The 25,895-nt window shown below is 43.8% G+C and overlaps 3 protein-coding genes across 3 annotated transcripts in view; all 3 read right to left on the minus strand.

The window, feature by feature from the left end:
* Positions 1 to 603: 603 nt before the first annotated feature.
* Positions 604 to 3,003, minus strand: plex9.2 (PML-like exon 9.2). The gene is made up of 2 exons (XM_083655183.1): positions 2,883 to 3,003; positions 604 to 1,295 (listed from the first exon to the last, which is right to left on the minus strand). Exons 1-2 carry the CDS (start codon positions 2,947 to 2,949, stop codon positions 610 to 612), a joined length of 753 nt encoding a protein of 250 aa, XP_083511309.1. The 5' UTR covers positions 2,950 to 3,003; the 3' UTR covers positions 604 to 609.
* A 4,819-nt stretch (positions 3,004 to 7,822) lies between these two features.
* On the minus strand, positions 7,823 to 10,285 carry LOC310792443 (three-prime repair exonuclease 1-like; the record flags this gene model as incomplete). Its single annotated transcript, XM_083654134.1, has 3 exons — positions 10,211 to 10,285; positions 9,233 to 9,284; positions 7,823 to 8,355 (listed from the first exon to the last, which is right to left on the minus strand). The coding sequence occupies exons 2-3, from the start codon at positions 9,282 to 9,284 to the stop codon at positions 7,823 to 7,825; spliced, it is 585 nt and encodes a 194-aa protein (XP_083510260.1). The 5' UTR covers positions 10,211 to 10,285.
* Positions 10,286 to 14,529: 4,244 nt separating this feature from the next.
* Positions 14,530 to 25,895, minus strand: part of LOC310793217 (unconventional myosin-IXAb-like) — a 165,630-nt gene continuing 154,264 nt past the window's right edge. The window contains exons 40-44 of the mRNA XM_083654978.1: positions 18,126 to 18,179; positions 17,669 to 17,689; positions 17,136 to 17,356; positions 15,217 to 15,359; positions 14,530 to 14,921 (exon numbers count right to left, since the gene is read on the minus strand). Coding sequence (XP_083511104.1) covers positions 14,539 to 14,921; positions 15,217 to 15,359; positions 17,136 to 17,356; positions 17,669 to 17,689; positions 18,126 to 18,179 — 822 coding nt within the window. The 3' untranslated portion in view covers positions 14,530 to 14,538. The remainder of the gene's footprint in view (positions 14,922 to 15,216; positions 15,360 to 17,135; positions 17,357 to 17,668; positions 17,690 to 18,125; positions 18,180 to 25,895) is intronic.

Here is a 25,895-nt window from a genome sequence, read left to right on the forward strand (position 1 = left end):
TGCAGGATACTCCAGCGTGTGCAGGATACTCCAGCGTGTGCAGGATACTCCAGCGTGTGCAGGATACTCCAGGGATGCAAAGTGATAATGAGTGAAAAAGGTGATGGACACCAGGGCAGACTCAGAAACTACTCGTTAATCATTCACCTGAAGGTAACCAGTTTGCATCCCTGACCACATGCATCGGTTTACTTTGTACCCCCCACACACACACTCCATGTGCGTCTGTTTTCTCTGTCACTAGTGAGGCAACTTTACTGAGGATAAACCTGTTAGAAGTGTTTCTCCACCAACATCCATTGCCATCATCTGTGAAAGCTTTAGATCTTCTGTGCTGTAAAGTCGTTTCTGTTTGTGCTGTAAAGTCATTTATGTTTGTGCTGTAAAGTCGTTTCTGTTTGTGCTGTAAAGTCGTTTCTGTTTGTGCTGTAAAGTCGTTTCTGTTTGTGCTGTAAAGTCGTTTCTGTTTGTGCTGTAAAGTCATTTATGTTTGTGCTGGGCCTCATTCATCATTCGAGCAGATTTTTAGAAAATCCAAAGCGGTGGCTCATAATATAAAATGTTACACTGACACTTTTATTGACACTAAATATATTTGGCAACAATGTTTCATCTGGCGTGAAGTTCTGCAGCACGCTCCCCTTCGGAGCTTTCTGTGACCCTCGTTGCCTGTCTGAAGTGCTCCCACAGCGGCCGCTGTCCCGGCAGCTTACAGGCCACCGTAGCTTTGGCTGCCGCGGACTTTGTGAGCTGCTTGACTTCCATGGTGTCCATTGTGAAGCTATGCCTACAGATCAGCTCTGAGGCGGGCTGAAGCACAGTATAGAGCATCTGCAATGCTCGCACGTCCTCCAAAGCATCGTGGGCCTTGTAGTTCAGACCCAACAGCTCCCTGACCAGGTTCTCCTGTCGGAAACTCTGCAGCCCGTGGTCCTTCAGCATCTGGCGGGAGAGCGGCAGAGTGTCTAAGCAGCCCGAGATCGACGACTGAAACTGGGCTCTGAGCTCCAGTTGGTCGAGCGCTCGAGCCAAGAGCGGACAGTCGAAGCGGCGGATGTTGTGGCCGATGAGGAGGGGGCGTCCGAGCATGCGGAGGAAGGCTATGAAGGACACCAGGACCTCTCGGAGGGAGTTGGTGAGGACGAGCTGGCGATGCAGGTACAGTCTGTGTCTGCGGACCCTGAAGCCGGTCACCTTGGCCGCTCCGTGCTGCATTCGGCACCGAGGGACGGTGTACAGGTTGAGCGAGTGGCCTCCGCTCACTGCAGCCAGCTGGACCATCTCACAAGTCTGACCTGATGGGGCGACACAAATAAACCATCTCACAAGTCTGACCTGATGGGACGACAAAGTGGAGAGTGGAGAGATCATCATACAGCATCTGTTAAATACAGAGCACTAAACGTAAACGGTTTAGTATTCTGTATTTAAGAGATGCTGTGTTCTGTCGGTTTAAAACCTCTTTTTGTGTTGCCAGTAGGTGGCACTTTGACTATGCCCATTGCCCATGCAGTGTTGCTTAACTTGGCCACTTTTTTCGCTATAATATTTTGCTACTTTTCAGACACCGGCTTAGAAAGAACATTGATGATTATGTCCAGACCATACCTGCCCTTACCAAAGTGTCAGCTGAGGCATGGCACCGGTACATTCAGATGGACAAGAGTGACACTGTGGAGGTCAGTGCTAGGTAGTGGTGGGCCTCCAGGGAGGATAGGATGCCCACTCTTTCCCCAATAGCAGCTTTGTACCTCCACTTCCCTACTACCTCAGTGGATGTAGAGAGACTTTTCTCTCACGATACGATGCTGCTGACAAAGTACAGAGTAGACACAGCCTGACTGAAACCAACATCAAGATGATGCTGATTCCCAAGTTCAACTGTAGACACAAAGACCAGGGGTGGCACGATGTGAACATTTCATGTCACGATTATTCTGTCCAAAATAATCGCTATTAACAATATTATCGCGACAGGTTCTGCAGGTGGGAACCTCGTCTTTCTGTCGTTCCTTATTTTTGAACCCATAATATTTCCACACATCTGATTTAACTTTTTTAGCTGGAGGATACAGCGGGCAAACGGCTTCAGATTGACTGGAAAGACGCACGTCTAAATAACCCTTGTTGCAAATGACAATTTCAAATACGTTTTTATAAGCTTTGTCAAGTCACTCGTGATTCGGGACGATATTCATTCTCATGATGTGATGATATTCATGATTATATGATTAATGGAAATTCCTCATGATCCAATCAGTCACATCTCTCACTGACTCATGTGTTCTCTACTGTATACTCACTGTTGATTTGTTCACTTTGACTGAATTCATTTTGGGGGATCATTTGCACTTGGAAATGTTGATATTTTGAATATCCCAATAGTTGCATTATTTGAGAGCATCTGATAATGTCTTATGTTTGAGTGTCATGTTTTCACCTTTTATTTATGTATTTGTTTATGTCTTATACCTAGTGGTAATTTTGGGGGGAGATAATTAGCCTAATGGTTAAAGGTTTTGCAAATTAATATTTGCTCTCTTACATTGAATCTTGCATTTTAGTGGCCATGTGTCATGCTGGTAGACTTTTCCAACAAGTGTTCGCACATTGTTTTGAACGGTTAGTGACGAAATAAAATCTAAAATTCAAAGGTTCTACTAAAATCAACAAAATTCAGCCTGCTTGAAGGTATATAGGTTGTTGTGCAATGTGTGCATTTATTTTCGTTCAAAAACTATCTTTGAATATAGTCTTATCACATTACAAAAAAAAAAAAAAAATCCGCAGATTCCGCGTGGGTCGAGTCATAACGTTACACCCATATACATAAGGCATGGAACTATTACTATCATTGCATGGAACAAAATAAATGATCTTACCCAGTCCAGTTGTCTCCAAGTCAAAGAAAACCAACGACTGGTGGTGAGGGTTTGCAACTGTTTGCATTACGTCCAGGATAAGGAACACCTGTTTCTGGGTTTTGTTACACTAAAACTGTCGCTGTTTGTGTAATTTCTCGTCTGCCGATGATATTAATGGCCGATAAACGAGTCTGTTTTCTGTTGTGTTGTGTTCCATCCAGCCCGATCCAGCCGCCTTTCTTCTTCTTCTTCTTCTTCTTCTAATTTTAACGGCAGATTGCATTCATAATGTTGCACTACTGCCAACTAGTGTCCAGTTTGTCAGATCAGGTTCAGGGGAAGGTGACTATCATGGGCATCAGTTAGGATGCAGAAAATGAAAGAATGTCCAGGAAACTTCTTTCCACAAAATCAACAATGTTTATTTGCCGCAAGCAATTGTTGAGCATGGAGAAAAAAAACACATATTGAGAAAACACATAAGGGAAAACAGGAGAAAACACACATGAGCTGCCTTAGTCAGTGCTGCCCGTCCCTGCCGGCCCATGCATTGGTGTGACTGAATGAAACTGAGGAGTGCAGACTTTAAGGAGTTTGGAAGGAAACTCAGGTGAAATTAATGGGGACTTGAGTGAGGGAGCCAACAGGTGAACAAAATAACTAATCAGTGAGGAGTAAAGCTAGAGAGGTTGACCCAAGTTTTGGTGTAAACATGCATGTTTAACGTGTGAACATGCAAAAGGCATAAGTCTATGGTGATGAAACATTACAAAGTGCCCTCTTCCAGGTTCGGCATGGGATTTCATTCGCCATTCATTTTCGATAGACAGTCTGAAAAAAAATCCTTATAAAAAGTGTTTCACTTGGTCAAACCAAGTGATTCAGCTGAATCAGGAGAGGCCATGGCATAGAACATTTCATTCAGACCCCCCCCCCGTTAAAATAAAATATATATATATATATATATCTATATATATATATATATATCTATATATATATATATATATATATATATATATATATATATATCTGTATATATATATATATCTGTATATATATATATATATATATATATATATATATATATATATATATGTGTGTGTGTGTGTGTGTGTGTGTGTGTGTGTGTGTGTGTGTGTGTGTGTGTGTTGTTTTTTAGTCCTAGTGAAATATTTTATGGGCTCTCCTGATTCTAAATATCGCTGAATTGCCTGGTTTGACAAAGTAAAGGATTTTTCTAAATGAATGGGGAATTAAATTTCTTGGGTCCCATGGACTTTGGCACTTAATTTGTATGGGTTTATTATAGCCTAGTACAATCTGGGAACCCAGAGTCTATTTCTATTTGAAAAATAATAATATTTGAAATAATATTATTTGAAAAATAATAACAATACTAATAATAATGGATGTTTGATTACAGAAAGTGTATGAAACCCATGACCAAAATAGTCATGTATTCTGTCATGGTAAATCATATGGATGGATTTATAGTGAAAATATTTTTGCCCATTTTTTGCTGGGGGACCCCCTGGAACCCCCACAAGGACTCCTGGGGGTCCCCAGCCCCCACTTTGAGAACCACTGGTATGAGGTACTTGCCGACAATCAGTGTACTACATGCAGTAGAAAGCGGCCAGCACAGTTTATATAGTATCTTGGATTTATCTTGCTGTGACCTGCACCTCCCTTTGGATGTGCACGAGTTACTCTCTCATTGAAAGAATAAATATCTTTAGCACTGAGCCAGTTGGACTTAAAGCAGTTATTTCCCCACATAGTCGCATGAGGGAGGTTTGCCTTCTGTAAACTTCAGCCTTGAAGTGAGAGCCAAAAGACGCCATGTGCTCAGCTTGTTGGACAAAATCACTTACAAAGTCAACAGATCCCAGCCCAGGGTGTGGGTCGTTTTGTTCTTATGTGCTTTTTTTTGTCTTTTCAGCTCTGATATGATTTGTTTATACCTTTTCCAATTGACCAATACTTTTACTTAATAATTCAGAGGGATAATACCATGTGTGGTTATGCAGTCGATTCTTGTCCTGCAAGTTCTATCAAAACAAATAAAATCCACTTTAGTTGGATGCAACATCCTAAACACATCATTACAGAAATCACCAATCATGTTTTTTTAAGTGCTTCTCTGTTATGCTTATAAAGTCATAAGGGGATACGGTCATTACCATCTGTATATCCATTCATATCTCCATATAGGATTTGCATGATAAACAATTATTAAACGTTCATATAATTTCTTAAAAATCTGTGTTTATTGGTCAGTTGGACCTTCAAAATCGTTGCCCAATCAGACGATTGTGTCAAGTTAACACAGCAAATAACACTTTCGCTCTGCAGTGTCTTGGATTTTCAAAGAAAAACGACTCCTGAGAAACCAACTGTAAGCGAGGATTAGAGCCACATGAACAATTAATTTGACTCCTGAGAATAAAGTCACATTTCTAAAATAAAGTCATACAGATAGGACCTCAAATATGCTCAAATACCTGTTTTACATGTGATGGGTAACACTTTATAATCATTTTAATTTTCAAACAAGTTATAAGCAGTTAGTTAACGATTAATTACATGTAATATAGATGTTAGAATCTGATCAGTCCACCATTAGTACTCATTTTAGTTCAACATTATTATCTGAATAAAAGCAAGGAATAAAACATTTTAAGTTATTTGTAAAACATTAGCTGATGCTGGTAAAATTCACACTTGAGTTTTGTCTTGCAACCAACCTCACGGAGGCCTACATGATGGGGAAGGAGGAATGACATCCCATGAAGAACCCGGAAGAGGGCGTGACTTCAGCAGGCTATAACAATCATGGTCAGAGAGATACAAACTGCATGAGAAGCCCCTCACCATGAGATACAAACTGCACGAGAAGCCCCTCACTGTACTTGAACTTCACTGCATGCACAAACACTGATGCTTTTTTTGTAGATTATCTGCAAGGTAAAATACTGAAATGTAATTAATGTGAGCTTATAAAATGAGTGATTGTGTATTGAGTGCGACAGCAGTGAATAAGCACTTTATAAAAAGGTGCAAACAGTGCACGAGTGTTATAAGATCGATGCATATTGCACGTGGTCAAGAGAAGGCTTTTTGGGGTGAGTCATGCATTCATTCAGGAATGGATAACGGATATGATGTCATCAGTGATGATGTCATCCTGGCTGAGGCTATATAATGCTGCCTTCAAGAGGGCTCGTGTTTACCATGAATACAAGACCGGAAGTTGTGTACACGACATGCTTGGCATTCAAGTGGTCACCTTGTGAACATGCAGTTGACTAGAAGCCACCGAGGCTAACAATGTAGCTACCACTAGCTAGTAGCAGTAATACTCAACTTGCGGCCCGCCCCCTGTGTGGCCCACGATGGAATTGCAAAAAAAAGAAAAAAGAAAAAGATTACAGTGCACCTGAACGCAACATGCAAGATACCAGCTGAATAAGTGTCCAAATGTTCATGTCATTCTGGCCAATACTCCACTTCTGTTATAGCATTTCAGTCTGGAATATGGAATATCTTTCAATAAACTATGATTTAGCTGCTAAATTGTCAAATACCGCCATCTGCTCGCTACCCAGGCACTTATGTATGTACTTAACCTAACTAACTATCCGGTGTGCACAACATTGTCAGACTAAACTCCGGCTGACACCCCAAAAACCTACAATCCGCTACAGAAAAATGTATGTTTGTTTATTAACTGGCCCCTGGCCTTCTATCATTTCACGAAAGTGGCCCCCGGGCAAAGCAAGTTAGGTGGCGCAGTCGGTAGCGCTGTCGCCTCACAGCTAGAAGGTCCTGAGTTCGATTCTCGCCTGGGACGCTGTGGGCGCTGGGGTTGTGTTCCCCCCCATATCTTCAGTGCCTACTGCCCAGGTGGGTTATCTCGTCGAAAGGGCCTTTCTGTGTGGAGTTTGCATGTTCTCCCCGTGCTCCCCAGGGAGTTCCTCCGTACATAACCCCCCCACTAAAAACATGCAGAAGATCGTCATCGTCATCCGACCAGTGACGACAACATCCGAAGTTGGTCCCCGGGCACTGGAAAGAAAAAGCGACCACTGCTCCTGGCCTTACCCCCGGAGGAAAGGACAAGCCTGGATGGGTTAAATGCAGAGGACAAATTTCACCGGCCACCGTCAGCACGAGTGTGTGTTTGTGGCCGCATGCATGTGTTGGGTGTGTTCGTGTGACAATAAAAGACGGGCATGTCCGTCTACTACTAACTACTAACTGCCCTGAGCTAGTGAGTGGATAACCACGTTAATGCAGGAAATGCAAAGGTATAATGACAGCGGAAACAAAATGAGACTGTTGAGAACATCAACATGTTCCTCAGACATATTATAAAATGACTATGAAAAGCTCTATACAGCTAAATTGTTAATATAATTACTTTCCATCAATGTCCATGGCCTCCGCCATTTTGTGAAAACATCACAAGCTCACAAGTCGTGAGCTTTGAAGATTTGTGTGTATTTATGTCATATTCACGGTAAACACGAGCCCTCTTGAACGCACCATAAGTTCACTGATGTCATCAGTCTGAGGCTATATAAGTGGGTCAAAGGTCAAGGTCACTGTGACCTCATGACCGCTCGTTTCATGCTCATTAACGCGATCTCAGGAACACCTTGACGGAATGTAATCAAATTGGCCTCAAACGTCCACTTGGACTCACGGATGAACCGATTACATTTTGGTGGTCAAAGGTCAAGGTCACTGTGACCTCTCAAACGCCATTTTTAAGCTCGGTAACACCATGTCTCAGTAACGCCTTGACGAAATGTCTTCACATTTGGCTCAAACGTCAAAGTCTGGACAGACATGGATGTCGACTGCTCACTCATTGGCGGAGGCATATATCTGTGGTGCGGTCGTTCTAGTTTTCCTCTCCCATTGGGAATCTGTCCATGGCCCTTTGTAAAGAGCTAGACACGGGGTAGCTGGAAGGTGCACCCCGTCAGTTCCCATGTTTTCGGATCCCACTTCCTGTACAGCTCCTGCAGGGTCCTAGCGTCCTCCAAAGCGTTATGGGCATCGTAGGATTTTTTCAGGAAGCGCCGGACCAGATACTCCTGAGAATACCTCATCAGAGCATAGAGCTGCTTGCTGAGCAGGAACGTGTCCAGAAACTCAGACACCACCTCCTGGAAGTCTTGCGTGAGGGAACACTCTCGCAGCGCCCTGGTGAGTACGGGTCCGTCGAAGCGCTTGCCGTTGTGGGCGGCCAGCAGCAGCGGGCGGGGGAAGGGGCTGAGGAAAGCGATGAAGGAGGCGAGAGCCTGGGCGAGGGGCACGGTGTCCACAGGCCGGCCGTGCAGCAGCAGGGCGTTGCCCCGCACGGAGAAGCCCGTGACGCGGGTGGCGTCCTCTGCGATGGCGCAGCGAGGGAAGGCGTAGACGTTAAAGGACCGCTCGCCACTGACGGCCGACAGCTGGACGATGTCACACACTGTGGTGTCTGAGAGGGCAGAGGAGAGAGGAAAACAATGTTAAAAACCACAGCGGTCAAAACGTCTTTGGCACTAAAATCGATAACGTTAGATTGATCAGAGGTTCTCAAACGGTTTCCACCATATACTATAGCAAGTGTTCCCAAACTTTTCAGCCCCGACCCCCAAAATAACGGTGCCAGAGGCTCACGACCCCCACTATCCCCGGAGGTGGTTGAAGCATACAAACGTTGGTACACATTTTTGTAAACAAAACAAACAATTATGGTTCAAATGTGCTCTTTTTAATAGTTGTTAAATTGTATTTCACACATTTTGTAGTTCACATATTATTTAGGCCAATTTCACACATTCAGGAAATCTTCTCGCGACCCACCCAGTGGTGTCCTGCGAGCCCCCTGGGGGTCCCGACCACCACTTTGGGAACCATTGTACTATAGTCCAATACTATTAGCTAATTATACAATATAATATACGCCAAAGCAATAATATTTTATTAGCTAAAACTAAGGCAAAATAACGAGAAAACACAAACTACATTAAATAAATTAACAACAGAACAAAAGGTGCGTCAGTTGAGGAGGGAGAGAGAGGTCTGAAGGTCTTCTTTAACCCAATGAGTGCACCGGGGCCAGGAGAGTGGGAGGCTCATCACACTAGATGTTTTATTACAGAAAGTGTATGAAACCCATGACCAAAATAGTCATAGATTCTGACATTGTGTTACTTATGGTTGGTTACTTATGGTCTAGCAAAAATAAATTATTACCATTTTTTCTGCGGACCCCCTGGAACCCAAATGACCTCTGGGGGTCCCCGGACCCCACATTGAGAACCACTGAGATAGATAGACAGACAGTAGCACACACATATATTTTACATTACCTAATCCAGTCGTCTCCAGGTCAAAGAAAACAATTGTGTGTTCATCAGACATCTGAAGGATTTAAGGACAGAGGAATTTTAATTGACCCACCTGTATTATGTCTAACATATTATCAGTGGTGTAATGTAATGAAGTATTAATGCTTAAGTACAGTAGCCTACTTGAGTATTTTTTCAGAGTATCTGTAGCCTACTTTACTTGTGTATTTATATTTCTGTCAACTTTCACTTTTACTCCACTACATTTCCCAAATAAAATGTACTTTTACTCTACTACATTTTCCCCAAGCATCTTAGTTACACAGTAAAATCAGAAGAAATTGGGTAGCCTGCAAGCAATCAGGTTTGGCGAATCAGTGCTCCTCCTAGTTTGCAAGCTACTTTAATCACGATCACACTCCATTCCAGTTGGTGGCTGTAATGCAACATAACGTTGTTTGTCAACCGCTATAAAACTCACGAAGAAGACTTCCACTCAAGGGGAAACAGTGAAAGGATGGATCCAGAAGATGGCGGTAATAATGCAACATTGAGGATGCCAACTGCTATAACACACCCAAAAGAAGAAGACTTGCACTCAAGCCCAGGCATGTCTTTTGCTTGCTTGCTTTTATTTAACAGCATTTACTAGTAGGCTACTTACTAAATTTAATATCAGAAAAGTCCTTTTGATACCTAAGTAGGCTACAGAAAATATCAGCTACTTTAAGACTTGCATTCACGTAATATTCTGATAAGTTACCAAAGTCTTGTTCTGGGTACTTTTACTCAAGTATGGTTTTCTACTTCACCACATTATTTTCACATAGATAATCCTTTCATCATGATCATTAAAACAACAGGCAATATTGTTACTTTCTGAAACGATTATTTGCGTTATTAGAGAAAAACACCAAATAGCTATTTTGTAGGATGGAGATACAAATGTTCTCAGCTTTATCTGAGAAAATACAAAAATCTCAATGAAAATAAGTTTACCGTGGATCTCTGTAGCTGGTGTGAGAGGTTTATGCGAATCAAAGGTCGGTCATCAGGAGCAGATCGCAATTTACAAACTTTGCTTTAACTTCATAGCAACAGAACGAACGGGGATGTTTAATTTTAATAATTCACCACGCTTCCCTGACCTCTGGTGTTCGGCCGCTCTCCGTTGTCCTCGCAACTGGTACACAAAAGATATTTTGATGAAAGGTGGAATATTCCGTGCAGTTCGTTCACTTTCGTTTCCCCCTCCTGACTGTGTGACTCATCTCATGACTGCTGTTTGTTTACGCTGCTCTCGGATTGTTGTGGCCGTGTGGGAGCAAGTGGCGTTCGCTGCAGTGCGGGCTCCTCCCTCCCCACTCCCCCCACTCCCCACTCCTCCCCCCTGGAGCTCCAGAGCATAGCTCCAGAGCTCCAGAGGCGAGGAGTTCATTGATGCTCCATTGATGAAGCCAGCTGCAATGCTGCAATGAGGAAACTCACTCCTGGTAGAATGTCTGCCTTCAAAATAAAACGCAAATAAAAGCGTTTCAAATAAACGAAAGTAAAAGCGTTGGTTTGCGCGTCCGTTTTGGTTTTTAAACGTGAGACATACTGGTTATTGGAATCATTCAGTTACTGGAGGCGGATCGCATTAGCTCTTTGCCAACACTCCCAATAAAAATGCTATAAAGTGCTATAGACGGTTTTCACCAGCTGCAACCCCACAGCACTTTCTTTTTCTCAGCTTCTTCTTCTGTGTTTTATGGCGGTTGGCATCCTTAAATGTTGCTTAAAAGGTACAGCACTGAAAATGTAACAAGCAATAAACATCTTTATTTTAAAAGATGAAAACCCCCATGTGCTTTAGTCCCAAGCTTCAATGCTCCTGGCCAATCCCGGCGCCACAGGGCGTGGTTATTGCTTATCCTATGTGGGGTTAGAAATCACGCCTCCGGCGTAACAACGCTTCCTACCCAGCGTGTGCACGTCTTTCCGACAGGGGTGGTTGTTATGGCAACTATCAACAACAACAACAACTACTACTACTACTAACTACTAAAAGACATAAAGACCGAAATAGGCTACCTTGTTAATGTGTCTGTCGGAGACACGGCCTAACGTTAACATTTAATATGAGCCGAATATCAGCCTGCGCTCAGCTATGTATACAGGAAGTAAACCGGATATTCAGGTGGGTTGTGACGGTTGTTATTGTTGTCAAGTTAAAACTGTCTTATTACTGTGTGATATTGAAAAGTAATACAATGTGTGTGGATCCTACAGAAGGCACACTGTGTTGAAAATGACATGCTTTAATGGCCAAAGATCACACAACGCTTTAGGTTTGGTTCGTTTGGCTGCAGTTTTGCCTTTTTTAATTAAGCACCCCCCCTCCATAAAGTCCATAATGTTTGGATCGCTAAAACAGAGATACAATGCTCAAGTGTGAGATTGTGCTTGTGTTGTAGTGGCACAAACACAAGCGGCCAGCACAGTACAGCCTGTTAAAACAATGCCATGATAATAGTAGATAATGAACCATAGACAGGATAATATATCCTTTAATGACACATTTTTATGAGTTTTTTAATCAATGTACAGCCCGAAGCATGATCATAAATAGTACATATACGGTGTATAAAAGAACAAAAACAACCAGAGAAAGCAGAGCATGCCTTCCAGTGATAGGTACATTCACTTGTTTTTTCTTTTTTCTTTTGCAGAATGCCATATGGACACTGGACAGCATAGACATGTACAAACAGCATCTTCTTAAATATGAGCTTGTGGATATTTGACCAGGAATGAGTCTTTTCCTCCCATGGTGTCATCTGAGCCAAGCTGCAAACAGGTCTACAGTACGAGTGGTTTTAGAGCACACGCTGCAAGTCTCCATCAAAACTGAGGTTGGCACAATCTGAACCATGGACACTGATGAGACGGACTCTCCCAGTTTCCAGGAGAGTTGCCCAACACTGATTGCTCTGGTGACAGATCGGCGGTGTAAGGCAGACCTGAGTATACGGCAAGCAAGAAGAGATATTGCAGTGAAGCTACTGAGATGGGTCCATAAAAACAGAGATGGACTGGATATTACACTGTATAGTCACACTGTATGGAGAGACAGACGAGGAGCAGACACAGCTGATAGCATGTCCACAGTCTTAATCCATTGCTACTGTTGGCTGCCAGACAGACAGATCAAATGTGACTTTTCACAGCCAGTCGGGAGGGAAGTGGATGGAAGAGCTATTGTTCAATATGGAAACACACAAGCAATCTGGATGGCTCAGAGGATATCAATGAATACATGGACGATGTGTGTGTGTCTGTGTGTGTCTTAAGGCCCCCCCCCCCCCGAGCATCACCCTGCCTTAAGGAGCTGCGAACCCACCCACCTAAAACAAATCGAGAGGAGAGACTCAGTGTTCCATGATGGTCTAAATGCTGATTCAGAGCTTTTACACCTATCCTGGTAGAGTATTCTGATCACGTGACCTCACATTCTGTTTGGTTCTGTGATCAGTTTGGCCTCCAGCCCCGCCCCCAGTGATTTACACAAATTACAAAGTTCACGGGCCAATCAGGGACCTGCCTCGTAGTTGACAACGTAACCGGCCAATCAGGGAGGGTAAAACAGTAATGGTGTCTCCTAAAGCAACGACTTAGTAGACTAAGCACAGCCATAAGTGCAGCTGTTTTTGCCATTCCTCCGAGTGGATTTGGATTGATTTGGCCACGCTGATTGGGTGAATGAGTTGTCTGTCAAGGCATACTCCCGCCCACTGAAATCAATGTGATTTCAGTCCAGACTGCTACATAAGAGTGAGTCACGTGATCAGGATACTTTTGACCAGGCTGTTTCACACGCTGACAAGAATAATATTGTGAAGGGAAAACAGTGGCACACAGATGCACACAAACACAGAACAATGGCTTTCATTTCAACAAAAATAAACCATTACCATGGAGGTAATGTCAATATTGACAACAAAAACACTACATCTTTGATATCAATAACGACAGCGACACCTATAATACAGCAATAATATAAAAAACATAAAGAAAAAATTCAAGTCCTGACTCGGTAACACTGATGTTTGTGAATCAAATAAAGCTGAAGAAAAAGAAAGGCTTGCTGGGAAGGGGGACGCAGGCTCGGGAAGGCCAACACAAAACACTTATGGCTGATAGATGTTTGATACCTCGTGTCAAGTATGCGTGACAACGGACAAGGCGCTGAGCGCGGAGCAACAACTTCTCCTTCGTAATCACTATTATTTTTCACTAGTATATCCTGGCGCCGGCTGACGGCGTCCATGTGGCTCTGGTCATTTGTAAAAAGAAAACAAAATAACATAAAACAGGCAAAAAACCTGCACACAAACAAAAGCAGAACCTGAATTACAGACACTTCACTCGGCAAAATACTCCTGACGAGAGAGAGAGAGAGAGAGAGAGAGAGAGAGAGAAAGAGAAAGAGAGAAAAAGAGAGAGAGAGAGAGAGAGAGAAAGAGAGAGAGACGCACACACAAATATCAACATTGGACGACCCAGGAGCAGCACTGGAGTTTCTTCCTACGTTCACTTTTTTCCTCTGTAACAACAACAACAATAATAATAATAATAATAATAATAATAATAATAATACAACATGTAATAGCATGTTACATCTATTCATAACATATTCCTGTACAATCTCTTGAAGCGGACATGGGGGAAAAGTGTGATGGAGAAGCATGCAGCCTCTTGGCTGGTCTGCCCTTTGTAAACGTGAAAAGCAGAGTTAGCTTGGCGCTGCTCGTAGACAAAATGTCCGCCAGTCCAGTCAATATCGCTACATTTCTTCTGCGTGGCTTTAACCACCTGCCCGCATGCTAACAAAACAAAAATGGGGCACTATAGATTTGGCTTTGCAGGTGCGGACGTTATCCCTTCCCAATTGTTCTTCCTCCCTCCATGCCGGCCCCTGGTGCTCCAGCAGGGGTCACACAGCGTTGAGTTCAGAGGGCAAGGGGTCAGCTAGATGGCCGACCATGTCTTTTTCCTACCTTTGACTTTGTTACTCCGCTTCACATAAGTCCTCCTCAGTCTTTGTCTTTTTAATCGGCCGTGGTTCTGTCCCTCCGTTTATTTCTGTGACTTGTGTTCATCTCTTCTCCCCACAGCTGTTAGCAGTCCTGTGGCTGGTAGGGCAGGAGGCAGGGTGCTCAGTGTGCTAACCTCGCCCCGCGGCCAGCCTCCTTCCACCCTGGACTCTCCCTCCTCCCCGTGGCGCGTGCCCTCCCTGGCAGGGCTGGGGGCGGCTGCAGGCTGGCGTTCACCCCGTGCGTCCATCCTCACACCATGAACTCGTTGCTGCCGTACAGAACCAGCTGCTGCGGCGCTGAGCTGAAGTCGGGCTCCCGGCGGTCCGAGGGCTCCCGCGGCGAGCTGCGGCTCAGCCGGAGCCTGTGGCGGCTCTTCCCGGCCCCGTGGCCCCCCTCCGCCTCGGCCAGCGGGGCCCCCAGGCCGCAGGAGGTCAGCAGGGGCCCTGAGGACGAGGAGCGGAAGCGGTAGTGGGGGGAGGGAGAGCCAGAGGCGGTGGAGGACAGAGAGGAGGAAGGGTGGTAAGAGGAGGACACGGTGGAGGCCGAGTCGGCAGAGTCCTGCGAGTCGGGCTGACGCCGCAGCGCTCGCCGGTCCTTAGCGTCTGACTTCCTGGAGCGGGAGGTTCCTCGCTCTGCGGAGAGCAAGAGAGACAGTGGCAGATACAGGAGGGACAGAGAGAAACAACCATGCTGATAAACACAGTACGTGACCTTCAAATTATAAGGTTCTATCTGACTTTTTTGGTCAAAACTGAGTTAGTCACTAAGCACAGTAAATAGCTAAACTCATGTATCACTGCTACACAAATAACTGATGTGAAAGGCAGTTATTTCACTTGTTCAGACACACACACACACACACACACACACACACACACACTCTCTCTCTCTCACTCTCTCTCTCTCTCTCTCTCTCTCAGCACTTACCGGGGGGGTTGGAGGTGGCTCCCTCTGTCTCCATGGTGATGTTCTCTGAGCTGTCTGCTGTGCCGATGGAGGCTTCAGACTCAGGAGTCTCATCGTCTGACGCCCGTGGCTCCAGGAGCAGCATCTCATACGTCAGCTCCTCCCTGCCCACACATTTTAACATCTTTATTTGTGTTCACATTTAGACAAGAATCCTTGAACACAAATACAAACTGAGGCCCTGTTTCCACGGCAACCCTGCCTGCATAAAGGCCAGTTTGTGCCTTCCTTCTACACGGCAAGAGTGAAAACAGGTCCCAGAGTGGAGGTCTTTGATAACGCCGCCTTACCGTCACCGTGTAAAGTGGCAATACGCAATTGTTGTGAAAACGGCTCCACTTCTTGCATGGAAGACATAGGAGCATTCAACTAGCTTATCAATATAGCACTCAACAAACTATCATGCCATCAGAGTCTGATAACTACTAATCTGCCATAAGTGCCTGCTTTTAACGTTCGTGCATATTAGTTAATCGCTCACGCATGTTAAATAATTAAACGACCCTCAACTCACCGCCAGATACATCGATTTCCTCAAGATAGACAGAATACAGGAAGCTAGGTGTTTTTACCTTCAAAATAAAAGTATCAATTTATAACTGGATAAATAAAAAACAGAACCATCGACTCACTACGGGTTAAATTGACTTTTAATTGTCTGTGTTCTGTGTATGTTGGATCACACACACACACAAAAACGTTGCAACATGCATCAATAAGGCTATTTAGTTTATTTAATTGCCATTATTGTGAAGGTTTTAACCAGAAGTTTGCATTTTATTCTGGCTCACTTGACACTGCTCAGAGAGTGGCTTCAGTCTGCATGTGAATCTTTATCACAAACGCTGTGTATAAACGCGGAATCAAAGGCCGTTTTATGCAGAGAGCATTGTTGTCTAAACATGGCTATAGATGCACAAACACTGGAAATCTCAGAACAACACATATATCTAATCTGAGTCTATGGATACAGGAAGCAGCACCTCCTCCAAATGTGGCGACTACCAATTATCGCCGATATAGAGCAGAATTTTGTAAATGCATTAGCTTTTGGTTTGGGCAATTCTGCCATCTGCAGGCCACCTGTGGACATTACCTAGGCTTCCAAATATGAACACCAGCAATTCATATTTGTACCCAAGCTGTATACGAGGGATCAGCCGAGCAGCATTTTTGTAAACAAATGGGTTTCCGGCCGTTACGGCAATGGGACCCTATGGAGCCTGAGCTTGAGCGCCTCACTCTAGCCAGCGGTGCGGTTTACATTTTAAAAACTGCGACAGTTCACACAACTTTAACACGACATGCATATATTTGACATCAAACTCTTGAGCTACTTCTGCTCTCACTCCGAATGTCAAAATATAAGCGATGTGATGTATAGTTTTTGAGATATTAATGTTTGTCTGCATGTTAGGCAAGCCCCCACCCTGCAGGCGTTTAAATCACGTCTCAAGACGCACTTTTATTCTCTGGCCTTTCCCTAGCACAGCCTGAGTGGTTTGATATTTTAAATTTGACACTGTGTTTGTTGTTTGTTTTATGTGTTTGATGCTTTGAAATGTGACACTGTGTATGTTTTATGAGTGAGGTGTTATTTATATATATATATATTTTTTCAATCTGTCAAGCACTTTGGTACAACATTGTTGTTTTTAAATGTGCTATACAAATAAAGTTGGTATGGTATGGTACTGTATGGTATGGTTTGTTTGGCACAACTCATACTAGTTAACTGCTGTGGGGTTCTGCATTTCCGGGGGATTTGCGGGGATTGTGACATCACGCTGATTGGTCCTATAAAAGCCTCCTTGAGCAGTTGTGAACACGCTTCAGTCAATAGTGGCCTTGTGTGGCGTTGAACCAAGAAGACGTCATACTTCTCTTTCTGCAGACTCTCGATCTGCTCTGTGAGGACGCGCTCCTCCTGCTGCATGGCCAGTTGCTGCTGCTCGCTAAGGCCCGCCACCTCTGCTGCATCCTCTCCTCCTCCTACACTTTCTCCTCCGGCACTCTCTCCATCCACCACCGGGGGCATCCTGGGGCTGAGAGGCGGCGAGGTGGTGTGGGTGCTGCTGCTTCGCCGAACACGGGCTTTGCTCTGGGAGATCACGCACACATGCGGACACGAGCACGTGCACGTACACACAAACACAAACACAAACACACACACACACACACACACACAATCAGGAGAAGGTAAGAAGCCAACATTCAGTTTATTGTTGACAGTAACAGTGATAGATCACAGACGGGAGACTTAGCTATGGTTGGATGTTTTGATCACATGACATCATGACACCACGGCAAAAAAACTAGGAAGTGTGCAGAGTAGCACCACACTTAAACACACCGACACTATTTTTCACACAAACTCACACATAGATATAGATGTGCATTAGATATGCATTACCTTAAGTGTAGCTGTGTTAGGCTGCATTTGAATGATTTGTAAAGCGCAAACAGAAAGCACAGCGGTCATTCGTGTCAGTGGAACGATAAGTGGGACTGCTGCTTTTTCTCACAAACGACGACGAAAGACAAGCCAAACTGCGACAGACATCCTTTATTCTAAGCTGTGAGGGACACGAGCAGCACCACAAAGCTGCTTTTGGAGGAACTGGAGATGTAAAACTACAAACCGGTGGACAAATGCAGCAGTGACAAAGAGTAAGACACAAACAGAACATCGGACACCTAGAAGACAGTCAGCTTACAGACTGGCAGACGCACTGTGATTGGACATGGACATTACATGGACATTACAGGTGGACTGGACAGGACCTGCTGACTGACAGCGCTATAGACAAATGGGTTGAAGGACGGGACTAGTGGTGGGCGGGCACATGGAGTGGGAGGAGCATACATACCGGGGTGGCAGTGCGGGTTATGCTCATAAACCTAACAGCAATTAGTACAGGTTTCTGGAAGGGAAGGTGGGGGGAGGAAGGAAGGACAGATTAGGGTTAGGGGGAATGACAGAACATTTAGACGTAGACACTCGTCTAAATTTGACGCTAGAGGAATTCAGTAGGCTTTGGGATCACACACAAGTAAGGAGAGTTTCTGTGTTTCTGTGCCTTAGAGCAGTGTTTCTCAAAGTGTTTATGTGCCTTAGAGCAGTGTTTCTCAAAGTGTTTCTGTGCCTTAGAGCAGTGTTTCTCAAAGTGTTTATGTGCCTTAGAGCAGTGCTTCTCAAAGTGTTTAGGTGCCTTAGAGCAGTGTTTCTCAAAGTGTTTATGTGCCTTAGAGCAGTGTTTCTCAAAGTGTTTATGTGCCTTAGAGCAGTGTTTCTCAAAGTGTTTATGTGCCTTAGAGCAGTGTTTCTCAAAGTGTTTATGTGCCTTAGAGCAGTGTTTCTCAAAGTGTTTATGTGCCTTAGAGCAGTGTTTCTCAGTGTTTATGTGCCTTAGAGCAGTGTTTCTCAAAGTGTTTATGTGCCTTAGAGCAGTGTTTCTCAGTGTTTATGTGCCTTAGACCAGTGTTTCTCAAAGTGTTTATGTGCCTTAGAGCAGTGTTTCTCAGTGTTTATGTGCCTTAGAGCAGTGTTTCTCAAAGTGTTTATGTGCCTTAGAGCAGTGTTTCTCAGTGTTTATGTGCCTTAGAGCAGTGTTTCTCAAAGTGTTTATGTGCCTTAGACCAGTGTTTCTCAGTGTTTATGTGCCTTAGAGCAGTGTTTCTCAGTGTTTCTGTGCCTTAGAGCAGTGTTTCTCAAAGTGTTTATGTGCCTTAGAGCAGTGTTTCTCAGTGTTTATGTGCCTTAGAGCAGTGTTTCTCAAAGTGTTTATGTGCCTTAGAGCAGTGTTTCTCAGTGTTTATGTGCCTTAGACCAGTGTTTCTCAGTGTTTATGTGCCTTAGAGCAGTGTTTCTCAAAGTGTTTATGTGCCTTAGAGCAGTGTTTCTCAAAGTGTTTCTGTGCCTTAGAGCAGTGTTTCTCAAAGTGTTTATGTGCCTTAGAGCAGTGTTTCTCAAAGTGTTTCTGTGCCTTAGAGCAGTGTTTCTCAAAGTGTTTATGTGCCTTAGAGCAGTGCTTCTCAAAGTGTTTATGTGCCTTAGAGCAGTGTTTCTCAAAGTGTTTATGTGCCTTAGAGCAGTGTTTCTCAAAGTGTTTATGTGCCTTAGAGCAGTGTTTCTCAAAGTGTTTATGTGCCTTAGAGCAGTGTTTCTCAAAGTGTTTATGTGCCTTAGAGCAGTGTTTCTCAAAGTGTTTATGTGCCTTAGAGCAGTGTTTCTCAGTGTTTATGTGCCTTAGAGCAGTGTTTCTCAAAGTGTTTATGTGCCTTAGAGCAGTGTTTCTCAGTGTTTATGTGCCTTAGACCAGTGTTTCTCAAAGTGTTTATGTGCCTTAGAGCAGTGTTTCTCAGTGTTTATGTGCCTTAGAGCAGTGTTTCTCAAAGTGTTTATGTGCCTTAGAGCAGTGTTTCTCAGTGTTTATGTGCCTTAGAGCAGTGTTTCTCAAAGTGTTTATGTGCCTTAGACCAGTGTTTCTCAGTGTTTATGTGCCTTAGAGCAGTGTTTCTCAGTGTTTCTGTGCCTTAGAGCAGTGTTTCTCAAAGTGTTTATGTGCCTTAGAGCAGTGTTTCTCAGTGTTTATGTGCCTTAGAGCAGTGTTTCTCAAAGTGTTTATGTGCCTTAGACCAGTGTTTCTCAAAGTGTTTCTGTGCCTTAGACCAGTGTTTCTCAGTGTTTATGTGCCTTAGACCAGTGTTTCTCAAAGTGTTTCTGTGCCTTAGACCAGTGTTTCTCAGTGTTTATGTGCCTTAGACCAGTGTTTCTCAAAGTGTTTCTGTGCCTTAGAGCAGTGTTTCTCAAAGTGTTTAGGTGCCTTAGACCAGTGTTTCTCAGTGTTTATGTGCCTTAGAGCAGTGTTTCTCAAAGTGTTTCTGTGCCTTAGAGCAGTGTTTCTCAAAGTGTTTCTGTGCCTTAGACCAGTGTTTCTCAGTGTTTATGTGCCTTAGAGCAGTGTTTCTCAGTGTTTATGTGCCTTAGAGCAGTGTTTCTCAAAGTGTTTATGTGCCTTAGACCAGTGTTTCTCAGTGTTTATGTGCCTTAGAGCAGTGTTTCTCAGTGTTTATGTGCCTTAGAGCAGTGTTTCTCAAAGTGTTTCTGTGCCTTAGAGCAGTGTTTCTCAAAGTGTTTATGTGCCTTAGAGCAGTGTTTCTCAAAGTGTTTATGTGCCTTAGAGCAGTGTTTCTCAAAGTGTTTCTGTGCCTTAGACCAGTGTTTCTCAGTGTTTATGTGCCTTAGAGCAGTGTTTCTCAGTGTTTATGTGCCTTAGAGCAGTGTTTCTCAAAGTGTTTATGTGCCTTAGACCAGTGTTTCTCAGTGTTTATGTGCCTTAGAGCAGTGTTTCTCAGTGTTTATGTGCCTTAGAGCAGTGTTTCTCAAAGTGTTTCTGTGCCTTAGAGCAGTGTTTCTCAAAGTGTTTATGTGCCTTAGAGCAGTGTTTCTCAAAGTGTTTCTGTGCCTTAGAGCAGTGTTTCTCAAAGTGTTTATGTGCCTTAGAGCAGTGTTTCTCAGTGTTTATGTGCCTTTGACCAGTATTTGTCAAAGTGTTTCTGTGCCTTAGAGCAGTGTTTCTCAGTGTTTATGTGCCTTAGAGCAGTGTTTCTCAGTGTTTATGTGCCTTAGACCAGTATTTCTCAAAGTGTTTATGTGCCTTAGAGCAGTGTTTCTCAAAGTGTTTATGTGCCTTAGAGCAGTGTTTCTCAAAGTGTTTCTGTGCCTTAGAGCAGTGTTTCTCAGTGTTTATGTGCCTTAGAGCAGTGTTTCTCAAAGTGTTTATGTGCCTTAGAGCAGTGTTTCTCAAAGTGTTTATGTGCCTTAGACCAGTGTTTCTCAAAGTGTTTATGTGCCTTAGAGCAGTGTTTCTCAGTGTTTATGTGCCTTAGACCAGTATTTGTCAAAGTGTTTATGTGCCTTAGAGCAGTGCTTCTCAAAGTGTGTATGTGCCTTAGAGCAGTGTTTCTCAAAGTGTTTATGTGCCTTAGACCAGTGTTTCTCAAAGTGTTCATGTGCCTTAGACCAGTGTTTCTCAGTGTTTATGTGCCTTAGAGCAGTATTTGTCAAAGTGTTTATGTGCCTTAGAGCAGTGTTTCTCAAAGTGTTTATGTGCCTTAGAGCAGTGTTTCTCAAAGTGTGTATGTGCCTTAGAGCAGTGTTTCTCAAAGTGTTTATGTGCCTTAGAGCAGTGTTTCTCAAAGTGTTTATGTGCCTTAGAGTCTAGACCAGTGTTTCTCAAAGTGTTTATGTGCCTTAGAGCAGTGTTTCTCAAAGTGTTTATATGCCTTAGACCAGTGTTTCTCAAAGTGTTTATGTGCCTTAGAGCAGTGTTTCTCAGTGTTTATGTGCCTTAGAGCAGTGTTTCTCAAAGTGTTTATGTGCCTTAGAGCAGTGTTTCTCAGTGTTTATGTGCCTTAGAGCAGTGTTTCTCAAAGTGTTTATGTGCCTTAGAGCAGTGTTTCTCAAAGTGTTTCTGTGCCTTAGAGCAGTGTTTTTCAGTGTTTATGTGCCTTAGAGCAGTGTTTCTCAAAGTGTTTATGTGCCTTAGACCAGTGTTTCTCAGTGTTTATGTGCCTTAGAGCAGTGTTTCTCAAAGTGTTTCTGTGCCTTAGAGCAGTGTTTCTCAAAGTGTTTATGTGCCTTAGAGCAGTGTTTCTCAAAGTGTTTATGTGCCTTAGAGCAGTGTTTCCCAAAGTGTTTATGTGCCTTAGACCAGTGTTTCTCAAAGTGTTTATGTGCCTTAGAGCAGTGTTTCTCAGTGTTTATGTGCCTTAGAGCAGTGTTTCTCAAAGTGTTTAGGTGCCTTAGACCAGTATTGTCAAAGTGTTTATGTGCCTTAGAGCAGTGTTTCTCAAAGTGTTTATGTGCCTTAGAGCAGTGTTTCTCAAAGTGTTTATGTGCCTTAGACCAGTGTTTCTCAAAGTGTTTATGTGCCTTAGAGCAGTGTTTCTCAAAGTGTTTATGTGCCTTAGAGCAGTGCTTCTCAAAGTGTTTATGTGCCTTATAGCAGTGTTTCTCAAAGTGTTTCTGTGCCTTAGACCAGTGTTTCTCAAAGTGTTTCTGTGCCTTAGAGCAGTGTTTCTCAAAGTGTTTCTGTGCCTTAGAGCAGTGCTTCTCAAAGTGTTGGGGTAGTAGTCTAAGGCAGAGGTTCTCAAATGTTTTTCAGCTAATGACCCCTTTACAAGATAGAAAATATACCTGGGACCCCGTCATTCCGATTTGTGATTTTGGTCTAAGCTTAATTGTTTCCACGGTAACGTGCTTGAGTTTTAAATTGATAGGTTTGAGATTAGAATGTAATCCATGAACCATTTTAGATTTAATGCATAAAATATTTTTGTTGAACTATGAAGCTTTTGCAAAAAATAAAATAGCTTTTATTTTTATTTTCCTGAAAACTTTTTGCGGACCCCCTGGCAAAGTGCCACGGACCCCTGGGGGTCCCCAGACCCCCATTTGAGAACAACTGGTCTAAGGCTACGTTCACACAGCAAACCTTAGTGCTCGAATCAGATCTTTTGATCAGGTCATATTTTTTGTGTGGCTGTTCACACAGACTTTTCAAAAGCTGCCCATATCAGACTCCAGTGTGAACAGGTCACGGCCCTGAAGTGACCCGCATGCGCAGAAGAACAACAATAACGTCACACGCAGCGCACTGCTGTTCTACGTAAACCCGGAAGAAGACAGCAGTAAACATGGCGGTAGCTGACGATGTTGTTTCATCTGTTTACGGTTTAATTTATAAGTTATCGTGCAGTAGAAGCCAGCGAATACGGGAGCAGATGATAGCGAGGAGGAGGAGAAAGAGAGCCAACATTTTAACACGTTCACTGCCATTGACGAGATATCTCGGCTTACAGAATCCAACGGTTCACTGCCAATGACGAGATATCTCGGCTTAAAAAAAAAAGAAAAAATTTTGACGGTGGGACGTGGATCAACGCTCCCCACGTCTCCTATAAAAATATTGAAGCCAGCGAACGTGTACAACCCATTCCACGGACCCACTAAGTGGCGACAGTGCTCTCCCAGACTAGAGGAAGGCAAGCAAAAAGCAGTTTGAGGAAGCCATTCTCATGAAAATGGATTGGCGAAAACGCTTTGGTTTTCGCGCTGATTGCTGGCGGTGCGGGATTGCAAATTTGCATAATAGATTACGGGTGGAACACACTTTGGAACACGCAGCATAAATAAGACCAGAATCGCAAAAGCTTCATCAAAGCTCTCAACCGAAATCACAAGAAACAAGCGAGCCCATATCCAGACTTGCCGAGCGGCCGCCAGCAGACAGGCAGCAGCAGCAGAAGCAGTGAGCCTGGTGACGCGAGGTTACAGCAGCAGCAGCAACGAGCTTGTGACATGCCCGCTGCAGCCAAGAAGAACACACACGGAGGGAGGAGTTTGAAGCAGAGGGGTGTTTCCTGCCGTTATGGAGGAAATTACTGTTCAAAACTATTGTTTAGATGTCTGACGTCTTACTGATGCCAAAAATGAATGGTTAAAGTGACTGTTATATCGAATTTCACAAAAAGCCGTTTATCTCAGAATAATTTTCCAGACGCTGAAACCATGCTGTATTCAACTGCTAATGCTTACATAACTACTAACTCTACAAACTAACTCTTTTAGACAGAGAAAGCACACATTCTATTAGTTCTTTTGAGATATTGTGTGTTCACAAAATCTTAGCAGAAAAGAATCCTCGGGTCTTGAAAGATGAGCCAGAATCCTCAAAAAAACCCTCTGGCAGAACCTACCTACAGTAAAAAAAAAAACGGCTGGCAGTGAATGTGTTAATGATGGCTTTCTGTGGAGCAATAGCTGCTACTTCTTGCTAATACTTATAAGGTCTAAAACCTCACTGTCCCTCCACTGATTAGCTCCCTCGCAGCTGTCCTCCATGTTTGTAATCACAATCTGCCCACTTGGTCCTCCCTCCTCCCGCCAGCGCAGAATAGTGACGAATGTTGCTCTGGAATGATGTAAAAGTCACATTGAAGTCTGATATGGGCCAGATGTCTGTTCACACCGAAGTCACATTCCAAAACATCAGATTCAAATCTGATGTTTCTCCACATTTGAAAGTAGCCCAGGTCACCTTTAAAAAAGTCACTTTCAATGTGACTTGTACTGTTCACACAGTCATGAAAAAGACTGACCTGAGTCACTTAAGGTGCGTTCACACCGAGATATTTATTTTTCTCTCTGTCGCTCAAGTCAACCCTTTGGAATCGCTCTGTCGCTCTGTTTAAATCGCTCATCAACAGGCACACGAAATGACGGACATGTGGGGGATATAACGTTACGCAATGTCATGCTGTTTGTCCACTACGAGCCACCGTCATTGTTTACAAGCTAAGCCTATCAGCGTGCTCCTAATGCGAGCTGCATACCGGTAGTACAGACTTCACTTCATGTCAGCTGTCAGGCTGTCAATGCGGTTTGTTGCCACACAAACCAGCGGTTTGTTCCAAGCCAGAGTGATCCTTGACTCGCTCTCACACGGCAGCCAATCAGCATTGAACAGCGAGCGACTGATGCCAGCGTATTTTCGCTTGAGTTGGAATATTTCATCTTGAGCGACGAGCGTATTTTCTCCCTATCGCTCTGTCTCTGCCGCTCGGACGCCCAGCGATTATTCTCCCAGGCGAATATACGCTCAATCGCTCGTTTGCATTGACTTTGTATGTAAACTCGACGCCAGTGACAAACTTTAATAGGTCGGTGTGAACGCACCTTTAGGGGGGAAAAGATCAGATTCGAACACTAACGTAGCCTTACTCCTATTTTTCACTGCAGTTCCATTAGAACATTGCTTTTTCCATGTCACAGTTCTTCACAATGTAAATTGCTTGTGGGAGAAATGAATTCCTAGTTATGTGGTGATGAAGTAAATTGTGTCATTCACTTTACAGCAGTACATTGTTTGATTTAGGTCTTGTTTTGTTGGACTCTATCCTAAATGGGCTTAATCCTTTGTTGATCCTTTGTTGTAACATGTAGGTTTGAGCTGTATTATTTTGCATTTGGGTCAATTTCTTTTAAAGTTGAACTGAACCCGTTCGTCATGTGCGTCAGAGTCCATTTCAGACTGAAAACATAACTTGTCTGAGATGACAGGTTGAGAGGCGGGTCACAGTAGCTTGTCGATGATTTTATTTGACAATTCTGGGGACTGGATTGGGCTTTGGCCAATCCTGGCGTGTTCCGCCTCCAAATCGAGTGGGATTCAGCGTGTTGTGGCGCTCTCCTCGGGAAGAGCCTGCTGACGCGAGGTTAGTGCCTGAGTGGAGCTCAGCGAGCTGCAGGCAGCCAGCTGCCGGAGCGGAGAGTGCAGCCCGTCGGCCTGGAATCTCCGAGGTGCAACCCCTGACAACCAGGCTCTCTGAGGCGTGCGCCACTATCGCTTTTGCAGTAAATAATATTCCTGGAATGCGAGTTTTAACAAGCCAGTTACATTTATTTGCATTCTTAGACATTACCGTTTGATTTAGTTTGCATAATTGGCCAAGTTAGTAGTTAGTTTATCGGCTAGAAATTCTGCCAGATGACAGGCACTAGGCGCCATTTTCCCCTTCATTTGGAATAGAAAATTATCCTGAAATGAAGATTTGATTGACAGCTGCCATGTCGT

Source organism: Poromitra crassiceps, assembly GCF_964638095.1.
Source record: "Poromitra crassiceps genome assembly, chromosome: 18".
In the NCBI taxonomy this organism is placed as follows: domain Eukaryota; kingdom Metazoa; phylum Chordata; class Actinopteri; order Beryciformes; family Melamphaidae; genus Poromitra; species Poromitra crassiceps.

Excerpts from the sequence above, each read along its gene's own strand:
- plex9.2 (XM_083655183.1), bottom strand. The coding sequence starts at position 2,949 with ATGCAAACAGTTGCAAACCCTCACCACCAGTCGTTGGTTTTCTTTGAC. Across the intron at positions 1,296-2,882 it reads CTTGGAGACAACTGGACTGG|GTCAGACTTGTGAGATGGTC; the intron begins GTAAGATCATTT and ends TCGCCCCATCAG.